Source organism: Ovis canadensis, chromosome 2 (assembly GCF_042477335.2).
Source record: "Ovis canadensis isolate MfBH-ARS-UI-01 breed Bighorn chromosome 2, ARS-UI_OviCan_v2, whole genome shotgun sequence".
Taxonomy (NCBI): Eukaryota; Metazoa; Chordata; class Mammalia; order Artiodactyla; family Bovidae; genus Ovis; species Ovis canadensis.
Genome location: NC_091246.1, coordinates 234691389 through 234705174, shown reverse-complemented (window position 1 = coordinate 234705174; position 13786 = coordinate 234691389). Strand labels below are relative to the sequence as shown.

Sequence of the window (13786 nt, the reverse complement as noted above, 5' to 3'; positions counted from 1 at the left end):
TGCTTATAGTTGGGAGATGAGATCCGATTCTCCGACTAGAGAACGCCCTCGCCTGTGTGTGCAGCGATATGCAGCCTTAAATGATGGTTGTTAAGCCAGAGGACGACCAGAGAGGTGAATTTTAAAAAGCCTCATTACCGAGGACTGTGTTTTGTGAGCCTAATTGCCTCTCATCTGCCCTGTACGTATTTTATGCATGAACAACTTTCTGATTTAGAGATGGGATGGATAAAAAGCTTTCAGTAAAAAAAAGGAAAAATTGCCCTTAAAACCCTACCCAGATGTAGCTGCATTCAATTTAGAAAGATAACATTGGGTCAGATAAGGGTCGGCCAGTTCAACAATGGTGAGAGGCTGAAATTGTGACAGAGCAGGATTTGGACGTGTTGATGTGACAATGGAGAGTTGGCAGGAGTTGAGACATTCCACCCCCAGCCAAGTCCCCAAGCCATCAATCTCAGTGGCTTAAGCTAGAGATCAAAACACGTTGAAATAGCAGAGTAGTCTCAAAAAATGTATTATCGTTTCAGATAGATGGCAATAAATATCCAGATTTGGCAGATGAAGAAGGTCTGTGTGTTCTTTTGGTGGAAACTTGAAACATTTGCTCCTAAGTAGAAAAGAGAATTGGAAAACAAGCCCAGCTAGACCTGACAAAAGTGGTTAGGAAACGAGAGCTTTGGGGAAAATGGGAGTGCATTCCCCCCTTTTTTGATTTTGAGAGAATTATGGCTCATTTGTACCAATTTAATGGTTAGATTTTAAAGATTTTAAAATAGAATAACTGTTTCCAGTATTGATAAAAAATAGAGTGGAACCAACTAACTGTTCCATCTTCCAATAAGAAGTCTACAGAGGACTTACCTTAATGAAGAAATAATAATGAGTGCTTGAATTATTTATATATAAGTGGATAACATTAACTTCCCCCAATCTTACTCATCCTATACATCTATCAATGAAAGATGTTGGATGCAAACAGAGATTGGAGTTCACTCTTTTTTATAGCTTTCTTTCACCTCATTCAATCTCTCATCCTCCTTGATTACAATCCTAAAAAATGATGCTGTCAAAGTGCTGCACTCAATATGTCAGCAAATTTAGAAAACTCAGCAGTGTCCACAACACTGGAAAAGGTTAGTTTTCATTCCAATTCCAAAGAAATTTGGAATGCCAAGTTGTGTGCAGTGCCAAACAATGTTCCAACTACTGTACAATTGCACTCATTTTCCATGCTAGCAAGGTAATGCTCAAAATCCTTCAAGTTAGGCTTCAGTCATATATGATCCGAGAAATTCCAGATGTACAGGCTCGACTTAGAAAGGGCAGAGGAACCAGAGATCAAAGGGACAATATTTGCTAGATTATACAGAAAACAAGGGAATTCCAGAAAAACATCTGCTTCTGTTTCATTGACTACATTAAAGCCTTTGACTGTGTGGATCACAACAAACTGTGGAAAATTCTTAAAGAGATGGGAATACCAGACCACCTCACCTGTCTCCTGAGAAAACTGTATGCAGGTCAAGACGTGGAACAATGGACTGGTTCCAAATTGGGGAAGGAGTATGTCAAGGCTGTATATTGATTATTTAACTTATATGCAGAGCATATCATGTGAAATGCTGGACTGGAATCAAGTTCACTAGGAGAAATATCAACAACCTTAGATATGCAGATGATACTACTTTAATGACAGAAAGCAAAGAGGAACTAAAGAGCCTCTTGATGAAGGTGAAAGAAGAGAGTGAAAAAGCTTGTTTAAAACTCAACATTCAAAAAACTAAGATCACGGCATCCAGTCCCATCACTTCATGGCGAATAGAAGGGGGAAAAATGGAAATAGTGACAGATTTTATCTTCGTGGGCTCCAAAATTACTGTGGACAGTGACTGCAGGTGTGAAATTAAAAAACACTTGCTCTTTGGAAGAAAAACTCTGACAAACCTAGACAGCATATTAAAAAGCAGAGATATCACTTTACTAACAAAGGTCCGAATAGTCAAAGCTATGGTTTTTTCAGTAGTCACGTATGGATGTGAGAGTTGGACTATGATAAAGGGTGAGCGCCAAAGAACTGATCCTTTTGAATTGTGGTGCTGGAGAAGACTCTTGAGAGTCCCTTGGACTGCAAGGAGGTCAAACCAGTCAATCCTAAAGGAAATCAACCTTGAATATTCATTCGAAGGACTGACACTGAAGATGAAGCTCCAATACTTTGGCCACCTGATGTGAAGAGTTGACTTACTGGGAAAGACCCCAATGCTGGGAAAGATTTTGAGGGCAGGAGGAGAATGGGGACAGAAGAGGATAAGATGGTTGGATTGTATCATCAACCTAATGGACATCAGTTAGAGCAAACTCTGGGAAATAGTCAAGGACGAGGAAGCCTGGCATGCTGCAATCCATGGGGTCACAAAGAGTCGGACAGCAACTCCCCCTGTTCAGTCCCTCACCCTCCTTGTTCTAGACTTGGTCATTTCCTCATTCATTCACTCACTCACTCAACAAACATTTATTGAGCACCTACTGTGTGTCAGGATCTATGCTAAGTGCAGGAATAAAAGGAGTAATAAGACCTGATCTTGCACTCAATTAATTTATCCAAAGTCAGCCAGTCATCACAGACAGGACTGCTATACAGAGCGGGATAGGTTGGGCAGAAAGGCCCAGAGGGAGCTCTGTAGGTGTCATGGGGGTTGGTGAGGGCACTTCTTTGTGTTAGTCGTAAGCAGAGGTGTGATTATCACAGTTTCAAGGGCCATGACCCAAACTGAATGAATGCCTGACTGTGCTCTGAGGGCCTTTTAGCCTTAGGTGAGAAAGAACAGTTTCTGGATGGGAAATCCATTAATGTAGTGGGAAGGTTACCAGGGGCTGAGAAGATTCTTCTCCCGCATCCATCAGTGGGACATGTGTGGAGCTCTTGGCAGAAGACTCAGCAGCCAGGGATGTTCCATATTGGTTAGTAACTTGTCTGTTCCCTCCCTCTCTCCCTGCTTCCCTTTACTTCCTCCCCACAAATCTATATATTTATGTCATATAGCACATATAATATTGGATTGGCTAAGCAATTTGTTCAGGGTTTTCCATAACATCTTATGCAGAAGAATCCGAATGAACTTCTTGGCCAACCCAATATAATACATATTGGGTTGACAAAAGAGTTCATTTAGATTTTTCCACAGTATCACTCAGTGACAGTTTGTGGTTTGTTTTGGGCTTCCTAAGTGGTGCTAGTGGTAAAGAATCCACCTGCCAATGCAGGAGACACAAGAGACCCAGGCTCGATCCCTGGGTTGAGAAGATCCCCTGGAGCAGAAATGGAACCCTCTGCAGTATTCTTGCCTGGAAAACTCCATGGGCAGAGGAGCCTGTGGGGCTCCAGTTCATGGGGTTGCAAAGAGTTAGACATGACTGAGAGACCAAGTGCACACATCAGATTAGTAGATGGCTCCTTAGTGACATCTGACAGAAAGTTCTAGAAGGAGATGCAGGCATCAGTGGGATCTATCCAGTTACAGAGAATGGGGTTCTCAGTGATCATCATGAAATAAATTTGGTTTTTTTAAAGAGGCATCAGAGAGGTTCTCTTTGACAGAATTGGTGGCAGAGAAATAGCTGCAGCCACATTTGAGCTGCAAGCCTGTTCTCTCTGAATGGCACAGTACTCAAAAACATCAGCAGGACACACATTCCTCAGTGTGCCACAGACCCACCTGTCCTTGCTGTCGTACTACATTTATCCAGGTAGATTGTGATGAAATTAAAATCTGCAGACTGTGGTGGAGAGGGAAGATTCTGGGCATGGGAGGAGGGAAGAAGGGGTTTACTCCCACCCAATCTCTTCTTTACCTAGAATGACTTTTTTTGTTGTAAAGTTGGGGGTCATTTCCTATGCCAACATTCAGTAATTCTAGACTGTATCTGCCTAGAAAGAGAGAAAGAGAGATTCATGATATGGTCAGAAACTAACAGAACTGTGTTAAAACCCAAGACAGGGAGCCTTCATTCCCTGGCGGTCCAGTGGTTAAGACTTCACCATCCAGTGCAGTGGGTGCAGGTTCAGGCCCCAGTCGGAGAGCTAAGATCCCACATCCCTCACAGCCAAAGACATAAAACACAAGAAATATTGTAACAAATTCAATAAAGACTTTAAAAATGGTCCACATTAAAAAAAACACATTATGAAAAAATAAAGTTAGGTGTTAGGATATATGCCAAGTTAAGGATGGAGTGGGAGGTTGGGTTAGCAGATGCAGGATGTTATACATACAATGGATAAACAACGAGGTCCTACTGTATAGCACAAGGAACTACACTAAATATCCTATGATAAAGAATAATGGGAAAAAAATTACTATATATATACTTCCCTGATGGCTCTAATCTGCCTGCAGTGCAAGAGACCTTGGTTTGATCCCTGGGTCATGAAGATCCTCTGGAGAAGGGAAAGGCTACCCACTCCAGAATTCTTGTCTGCAGAATTCCATGAACAGAGGAGCCTGGCAGGCTAATGTCCATGGGGTTGCAGAGTCGGACACGACTGAGCCACTAACACTTTCACTTTTACTATGATAAACCATAATGGGAAAGAATATTTAAGTATATAATATATAAAGGTATATGTTAAGCAGTCTATGTTAACAGAAAACATCCATCACATGACCGTGTTTAGAGATGATCCCTGGAGTGGATTCTGCCTTCCTAGTGATGTTTAGATGGTGAGGTCTCATGGTTCCCATCTAGAGAATTTGTGGGTCCCCGTCAGTTAACCTTCCCCTGGACTGTGCGTGTGACGAACAGTCAGAGAATGTGCATGGAGGGTCTTCCCCTGTGGGTCACAGACGTGTGATGTGTTTCAGGTCCCTCTGGGTCGCCCGGCCTGAACGGCCTGCATGGTTTGAAGGGTCAGAAAGGCAGCAAAGGCGCTTCAGGTAAGAGAGAACCTTTGCAAGAGGCTGAACAGCTGTTAACGAACCATGAGAGTCCACTGGCGTTTCCTCCCTTCACAAGATACGGGTGCGAAAGTGAGACACTGGTTTAGCTTAGATTCACTGTGTTGGAACTGTTTCTCGTTTTGATGATGACTTATCAAACGGGCTGGAGACGGAAAATGGCAACCCACTCCAGTACTCTTGCCTGGAGAATCCCATGGAGGGAGGAGCCTGGTAGGCTACAGTCCATGGGGTCGCAAAGAGTCAGACATGACTGAGCGACTTCACTTTCACTTTATCAAACGGGCACTTGAGAAAACCCAATTTAAGCGGGAAGGGTGGGTTAATGGTGCCTATTGTTGATACTGCTTGTGACTATCTATTAAACATATTCTGCATAATCACTTAGGTGGAGCTAGATTTCAAAATGTTATGAATAACAAATAAATAGTCAGGATACTGGAGTATTGTTTTATGTATTGTCATGCCAAGTACAACCACGTGGGTCTAATTAGTACTTCAGCATCCTTCAGTGGCCTGCTGGGAAAACAAATTACCTGAACAAATTGCTGTTATTTTTGATGCCACAAATAGGCTAATCATCAACATCTTAGCTTGTTCTGTTATTTGAATAGAATTCACATTGGTTGCATTCGTTTCTCAGAAAAAGAGCTTGCAATCAGACGAGGTAGTCAGAAGCAGACTTGCACATTTGTGAGCCAGTGAGAAAAGGACTGAACTGTTGTGCTGCTGGGTTTGGATCTGTAGTTGGGGAGGGTTTATATGGTTTATACGTTTATATGGTTTGGAAGATCAAGACGTCATTTAGGTCACTTAGGATTGTTATTGGCTCTTCCAAATAGTCTGGTAAAATGTGTGCCCTCTCCAAGAAACCAGTGGAGTTCTGCCTTTTCAATGTGAAACTCCACAATGGTTCTGTTTATTTTCCAGTTTCCATCTTAAATGTCAAGCCAGTTTATTCACAATCACTTACTGTTCCATCTCATTCGTTTCTCTCTTAACGATTGTAGAGATTGAAGGGTTGGTATTGTCACTAAGCAATTGTGTTTTTAAATCTGGGAAACAGTCATGAAAATCAATCAGAGCTATGCTGGACAGGTGTGATGGGTCATAAGAGAGGGGACAGTGACCCCCGGAAGACTGTGCAGCCATTCGGATCACTCTTGTGGACAATGTCGGTCTCGGAAGAATGTGCTCCTTTCCTGTCCTGTGCCCACTGAGAAGCAGTTCCTTTTCAGCCCCCATGCCAGGGACACACCAGGAGAAGATGCAGTGTTAATGCTGTTTTCCTCATTAAGGTTCGCATGAAATGGGCCCCCCAGGTCCAGTGGGAATGCCCGGCCCTAAAGGGGAGACAGGAGACCCTGGGAACCCAGGAATTTCTCCTCCGGGACCTTTCGGAGAAAGAGGTCCCCCAGGTCCCCCAGGACCCCCAGGTAAGAAAGCAGCATGCTTTGCCCTTCGCTCGATAACTGCATCCAAACCTCCCAAATGTCATGAGACTAACAGCTGAACACGTTCCTCCTCAGGGAGAGCTGGATCGCCTGGTCCTCCAGGTGCCCCAGGAAAAGCTCTTAAGGGTGACATTCCAGACCCGGGTCTGCCTGGAGATCAGGGACCTCCTGGCCCCGATGGTCCAAGAGGTATGGGATAATTACGGCAAAGGGTGATGGTGCTGCTTTCCTTAGACGCTTGCCAGCTCTGTTGGGATGGAGGAGCAGAGAGAATGGTCAAGGAGAAACACGTTAGCAGCCCCATCAACTTGGCAGATGGAAAAGGGGGAGGGTGGGCAGTGGGGAGCATACCCAGGACCAGCGCTTAGACCCCTCACTCTTCTATTTCAACTCCATCAGACCACCTCTGACACAGAGCAAGTCTTTACCATCGCTGGCTTGATGCTGAGCTTGAGGGCGCAGAAGGAAGCAGCAGGAGGTGGCCTCGCCATCCTTGTTGGTCTCAGTATCAGCACATAAAGCACTTCTTTCAGCCCAGAGATGACAGGACCCCTGCCTCTCTCTCTCTCTCGCACACACACACACACCTACACAGAGTCTCTTCATGTGCTGCTCACAGTACGTTTTGCTCCAGTTACCACTTCACTGGGATGAACGCTAGCTAGTCAATATTTAACAAAGTAAGATTGACCCAGAGCTGACTGGGGAGTTGGAACAAGAGTGTGGCTCAGTGCAGCCTTCTGCCAAATGCAGGCAATCATATTCCTACTAGCTCATAGAACTCTTCCAGAGAGACAGAAACCTTTACATCTTTAGGTTTTAGTGAGGGTGGGATAAAAAATATGTAATTCTGCTTTACACTATGAAAAACTGAAATGCCCCAAAATATGCTAAGAAGGTTAGAAGTTAAGTAGGAATAGAACTTGGGCTCAAATACCATGTGTAGACAATGGTTTTCAAATAGGATTTTAAATTTAATTGAGTGGATATTCCGTTTTCATCAGCCAGATTCTCTCTCTCTCTCTCTCTTTGGTTTATTTATTCTTGGCTGCACTGGGTCTTTGCTGCTGCATGAGCTTTCTTTAGTAGCAGCGAGCAGGGGCTACTCTTGTTGCAGAGCATGGTTCTAGGGTGTGTGGGCTTCAGTAGTTGTGACACATGGGCTTAGCTGTGGTGTACAGACATGTGGGATCTTCCCTTACCAGGGATCAAACTCATGTCCCCTGCACTGACAGGTAGATTCTTAACCATTGGACCACCAAGGAGCCTAGTCAGACTTTCTTAAAAATCTATTATCTCTCTGTCCACCCACCCATCCATCTATCCATTCATCCATTTACCCATCTACCCAACTACTCATCTATCCATCCATCCATGTATCCATCCACCCATTCATTCATCCATCCATCCATTTACCCATCCATCCATTCATCTATCCATCCACCCATGTATCCATCTATCCATCCACCCATTCATTCATCCATCCATCCATCCATTTACCCATCCATCCATCTGTTCATCTATCCATCCATCCATGTATCCATCTATCCATCTACTCATTCATCCATCCATCCATCCATTTACCCATCCATCTATTCATCTATCCATCCATCCATGTATCCACCTATCCATCCACCCATTTCCCCATCCATCTATTCATCTATCTATCCATCCATCCATCTATCACATGAAAGCAATGGGAAGGCAATGCAAAGAAAAGTCAAAACTGATGCTTCCAAAAGGAATGGCTCTGAAGAGAAGGAAGGTTTTGCATAGCTCACTTTGTCATAATAGTTACTAACAGACTGTTCACATTTCTCAACTTGGGCTTCAAGAGACATACCCTTCACCTCTGATACTATTGACATTCTTATTCTAATTCCTTGCATCGCTTGCTTGTAAATGATTAAATTCCTTTCCTTAAGAAGCTCTTAGGCAGCCAGCATGCACATTTGTTTTTGACTGAAAAAATCTTTTTGCCTACTCTTGTGGTCAGGAGTACCTGGGCCTCCAGGACCACCTGGGAGTGTCGACCTTCTGAAAGGGGAACCAGGAGACTGTGGTCTGCCGGGGCCTCCAGGTCTCCCGGGCCCACCAGGCCCTCCAGGACACAAAGGCTTCCCAGGATGTGATGGAAAACACGGCCAGAAAGGTATGAATGGAAATAGTTCTTTTAAGTAGTACTAGATGACTTTCCTATCTGGCTTGCAGGTCTGGGGTGTGCACTACTGTGAGGTCATTCTCATTTCCTATGGCAATAATGACTACATTTCCAAAATGTCCTGACTTGCCCAGAATCCTAAAATGTGGGTGACAGTCGGACAAGTAAGAAGAAGAAACACAAGTTCATCTTTAGTCCCTAATAACATGCTTGATAATCTTCGACAAGAACTATACAATAGAAATTTAATGCAAGCTACATATGTAATTAAAAGATGTAATAGCCACATTTTAGAAAGTTAAAAGAAACAAATAAAGATTTTCCTACTTTGACATAATATATTCAAATATTATTACATTTTAACATAAAATCAATATAAACTATCAAAGGGTAATTAGGGCTGGTTGTACAAACCTAGTTTCTTTCCCAAATAAGATGCTCCTCTTTGATGGTAAAATCTGGTGTGTATTTTAAACTTAAAGCACAACACAGTTTGGCCTTGCCAATTTCAACTGTTTAATAGCCATGTTAGTGGCTTCTGTATTGGACAGTTCAGTTTTAGACTGCTGACTTTGCCTTTTTATATTCACAAAAGTGTCTCCACTACTGAATTCTCCCACTATTTAAGATTAAAATATTTATTTTAATTAAGTTTTACTTAACTGCTAATATTTGGGGAATGTGAAGTCAAGTGGGCCTTAGGAAGCATCACTACGAACAAAGCTAATGGAGGTGATGAAATCCCAGTTGAGCTATTTCAAATCCTAAAAGATGATGCTGTGAAAGTGCTGTACTCAATATGCCAGCAAATTTGGAAAACTCAGCAGTAGCCACAGGACTGGAAAATGTCAGTTTCATTCCAATCCCAAAGAAAGGCAATGTCAAAGAATGTTCAAACTACTGCACAATTGCACTCATCACACATGCTAGGAAAGTAGTGCTCAAAATTCTCCAAGCCAGGCTTCAACAGTACATGAACCATGAACTTCCAGATGTTCAAGCTGGTTTTAGAAAAGGCAGAGGAACCAGAGATCAAATTGCCAACATCCATTGGATCATCGAGTGTTGGGGTCCAGCCCCAGTGGATCCAGGGAAATTCGAAGGGTGAATGGCGTAGGTGAGGAAAGCTTATTTATTTAATTAGAAATATAAAATAAATTAAAAAGAAATAGTATAGTAGGAAAGTTTAGTGGAGAAATGAGGCTGAATAACTTGGTTTATGGGGAAAGCCAATAAAATCTCAGGACAAGAGATTTCCACCATCTACGTTAGGCCACTGGCATCCGTTTCAATATCGGAGAGTGCCCCACCTTGGGCTCCCTCTCTCACGGATCTTAGAAGCCAGGGCAAGTAAGTAGACATGGCGAGCCTCCACACCTCAAATGGGAATTCAGCCTGAAAACAGAGTAAAGAGGAGACACGGGGGAAACCAGTCCAGTGACTGGCCCATCCCCTATTGTCCAGAAAGGCCTTTTATACCTTTTTTTGTACATAGACATCAATGGATAGTCTAAAATTATGCAGCATCAGCGGCCCTGACTCTTATGGAGACCAGGCTTTCTTTCTGCATACCTAGTTGTATACACAAGTCTTAGGTGATTGACATCATCTTCTGGCCAGAGGGCCAATTAACATTTTACAGCCCTTTTCTGATAAGGGTTTGTCAACCAGAAGGCTTATTTGTGTTGTTCTTCCCAAAGTCTGGTGTCACTCTCAGAAAGCACTAAATAAAGTTACATTCTTACATAGCAAGGACACAGAAGAGTGCAGTGATATATAACAAAGAAAAGTAATTAACTCAAAAGTCTAGTGTTGCTAACATCAAAACTACTGTATTCCTATTCCTATATCCCAATTACATTGATTAATATCTTTCAGGTGCCTAAAAGATAAAGAATATGGAGGCCTGGCAGCAGTCATTGAGTCAACAGTGAAAACCTGTCACCAATATGATTTTTAGCTCTTTAAGAAAGGCTCTGTATCTTTAAGATGCTTTAAGCTTTGTGCCTCTCGTGACTGGGGGGTATAAGCAATTCACAAATTGTAAAAAGTCGGGGGGAACCTGTCAGACAAGTTAGCCATCAAAGGGGTCTGAGCTGATGCAGGAGACTGAAGCCCTGAATTAACTTTTTTCCAGAGAATGTCAGAAGAGTGAAAAGCACAGTAATAAAGCAGGCAGACTCTGTTTTTGGGGGGTAGATGTTCAGGAAAACTCAGGGGGAACCCCTGAAGCCGGATCACGCCTTTGCGTTTTGTTGGGCTTCCTTCCTCATGACCTTTGCCACGGGCGGGATTCCTCACGCTGGCTCCCGGCAATCGAGAAAGCAAGAGAGTTCCAGAAAAACATCTACTTCTGCTTTATCAACTATGCCAAAGTCTTTGACGTGTGGATCACAACAAACTGTGGAAAATTCTTAAATTCTTACTTGCCTCCTGAGAAACTTGTATCTAGGTCAAGAAGCAACAGTTAGAACTGGACATGGAACAACAGACTGGTTCCAGATAGGGAAAGGAATATGTAAGGCTGTATATTGTCACCCTGCTTATTTAACTTATATGCAGAGTACATCATGCAAAATGCTAGGCTGGATGAAGCACAAGCTGTAATCAGGATTGCCAGAAGAAATATTAATAACCTCAGATATGCAGATGACACCATCCTTATGTCAGAAAGCGAAGAAGAACTAAAGAGCCTCTTGTTGAAAGTGAAAGAGGAGAGTGAAAAAGCTGACTTAAAACTCAACATTCAGAAAACAAACATCATGGCATCTGTCCCATCACTTCATGGCAAATAGATGGGGAAACAATAGAAACAGTGAGAGACTTTATTTTGGGGGGTTCCAAAATCACTGCAGATGGTGACTGCAGCCATGATATTAAGACGCTTGCTCCTTGGAAGAAAAGCTATGACCAATCTAGACAGCATATTAAAAAAGCAGAAACATTACTTTGCCAACAAAGGTCCATCTAGTCAAAGCTATGGTTTTTCCAGTAGTCATGTATAGATGTGAGAGTTGGACCATAAAGAAAGTTGAGTGCCAAAGAATTGATGCTTTTGAACTGTGGTGTTGGAGAAGACTCTTGAGAGTCCTTTGGACTGCAAGGAGATCAAACCATTCAATCCTAAAGGAGATCAGCCCTGAGTGTTCATTGGAAGGACTGATGTTGAAGCTGAAACTCCAATACTTTGGCCACTTGATGCGAAAAACTGACTCATTAGAAAAGACCCTGGGAAAGATTGAGGGCAGGAGGAGAAGGGGATGACAGAGGATGAGACAGTTGGATGGCATCACCAATTCAAGGACATGAGTTTGAGCAAACTTTGGGAGTTGGTGATGGACAGGGAGGCCTGGCATGCTACAATCTATGGGGTCACAAAGACTCGGACACGACTGAGCAACTGAACTGAATATTCGGGGACCTTAGTTTTGGCTGTAACAATTTTAGACAATTATAAGGTTCATGGGACATTTTGTTGAGAAGAGACCAATAAAGATTATCCATTTTACCTCCCTTATGTCATAAATAAGGAAACTTGATACTGAGATGTAAATATTGAACTTTGCAGGAGCCCAGTAACTAGCACTCTGTCTGATTTCTGAAACAAATGTGAAATAAGTAAACGATTGGAGCAGAGGGAAGGTCAGAATCACCATGAGGCTGCTATGACTAGAACACAAATGGCATCCCTGAAATTGTGCAGTGTATAACCTGTACAACAGTACTCAGCAACCCTATTCACCTTTATTAGCAGTAAAATCAACTTTAGAAATTGTGCCTTACATCTGCAGATATTTTGGCTTCTAATTATTAAACTCCCGGATTGAACAGACACACCTAGCATTCAAGTCACCAAGAGAGAGGAAGGGGGCTGTCTATATAGCCTTGTACCTCTGCCTAATAAGTCATTCCTCCTCCCCAGTGGCTTCCCTAGAGAATTAGTTTTCACCTGGGAAATATACTTCAGGATTAGGGAAATAGCAAGATATGTAAATAATAGCAACCTACAAAAGCATATACCAAGAGTTGGAAATATTGGTAGAACCTCTAATCATGCTTCTCAATTCCCATTCCAGTGAGCCTAGGGCCAAAGAGTGTTTAACTGTTAAAAGGGTGAGGGAATTTCTTCAGCTTACCTTTTTTAGACTTACCCAGTGCGAAATATTTGATCTGTTCCATAAATTATTATTAGGAATCCACAGAAATATAGTAGTGAACAAATTCAAAAGGAGTGCCCACTAATTAAGTTAAATATATGATTTCATAAGGGAATAAAAATACCTTAACGTATCCATCTATATTAACTGAGTTGGACCATAAAGAAGGCTGAAGTGTTAGTCACTCAGTTGTGTCTGACTCTTTGCAACCCCATGGACTATGACTCCTCTATCCATGGAATTTTACAGGCATTTAAGAAATACAGGAGTGGGTTGCCATTTCCTACTCCAAAAAAAAAAAAAAAAAATGCTGAGCACTGAAGAATTGATGCTTTCGAATTTTGGTGTTAGAGAAGACTCTTGAGAGTTCCCTGGACAGCAGGGAGATCAAGCCAGTCAATCCTAAAGGAAATCAGCCCTGACTATTTCTTGGAAGGGCTGATGCTGAAGCCAAAGCTCCAGTATTTTGGCCACTTGATGCAAAGAATTGACTCATTGGAAAATACCCTGATGCTGGGAAGGATTGAAGGCAGGAGGAGAAAGGGACAACAGGGTACAAGATGGTTGGATGGCATCACTGACTCAATGGACGTGAGTTTGAGCAAGCTCCGAGAGCCAGTGAAGGACAGGGAAGCCTGGCGTGCTGCAGTCCATGGGGTCACAGAGTCTACATGACCAAGCAACTGAACGACAAGAACAGTACTAGATGAGAGACATGCTTTGGGTGGCGAGGCACACTTCTCTCAGTGCTTACTGCAAAGCAAATGGACTTGGGTTGGGATTCCAGGGAGGGCCTCCTTGATGTGATCTGCACCCTACAGAATGCGGAGGACTTCCTGGATGAGGAGGAGAGAAGGAACTGTGTGTAGGAGGCATCGAGTGGCTGGTCTGGCTGAACTTGAGAGAGTGGGGACGAGAAGGGTGGAGTCTCAGGGTCAGGGTGGGTGTTCCCAGATAGTGGAGCATCTTTCCTAAGTGTCCCTTTCTGTGGCAGTCCTTTGACTGTCTCCAGAGAAAGTTTAGGGTTACTGGGTTTTCATCCTCACTTAGTTCTGT

The 13786-nt window shown here is 42.9% G+C and overlaps 1 protein-coding gene across 6 annotated transcripts in view; it reads left to right on the top strand.

Annotated features, from left to right (window-relative positions):
* Positions 1 to 13786, top strand: part of COL4A4 (collagen type IV alpha 4 chain) — a 149007-nt gene that overhangs the window by 117372 nt on the left and 17849 nt on the right. For all 6 annotated transcript variants that reach the window (XR_011254685.1, XR_011254686.1, XM_069578394.1 and 3 more), the window contains exons 38-41: positions 4866 to 4937; positions 6257 to 6394; positions 6488 to 6601; positions 8409 to 8564. Coding sequence is in view for 4 of the 6 variants with exons in the window: in XM_069578394.1 (XP_069434495.1) it covers positions 4866 to 4937; positions 6257 to 6394; positions 6488 to 6601; positions 8409 to 8564 (480 nt within the window). In the remaining 2 variants the exon portion in view is untranslated. The remainder of the gene's footprint in view (positions 1 to 4865; positions 4938 to 6256; positions 6395 to 6487; positions 6602 to 8408; positions 8565 to 13786) is intronic.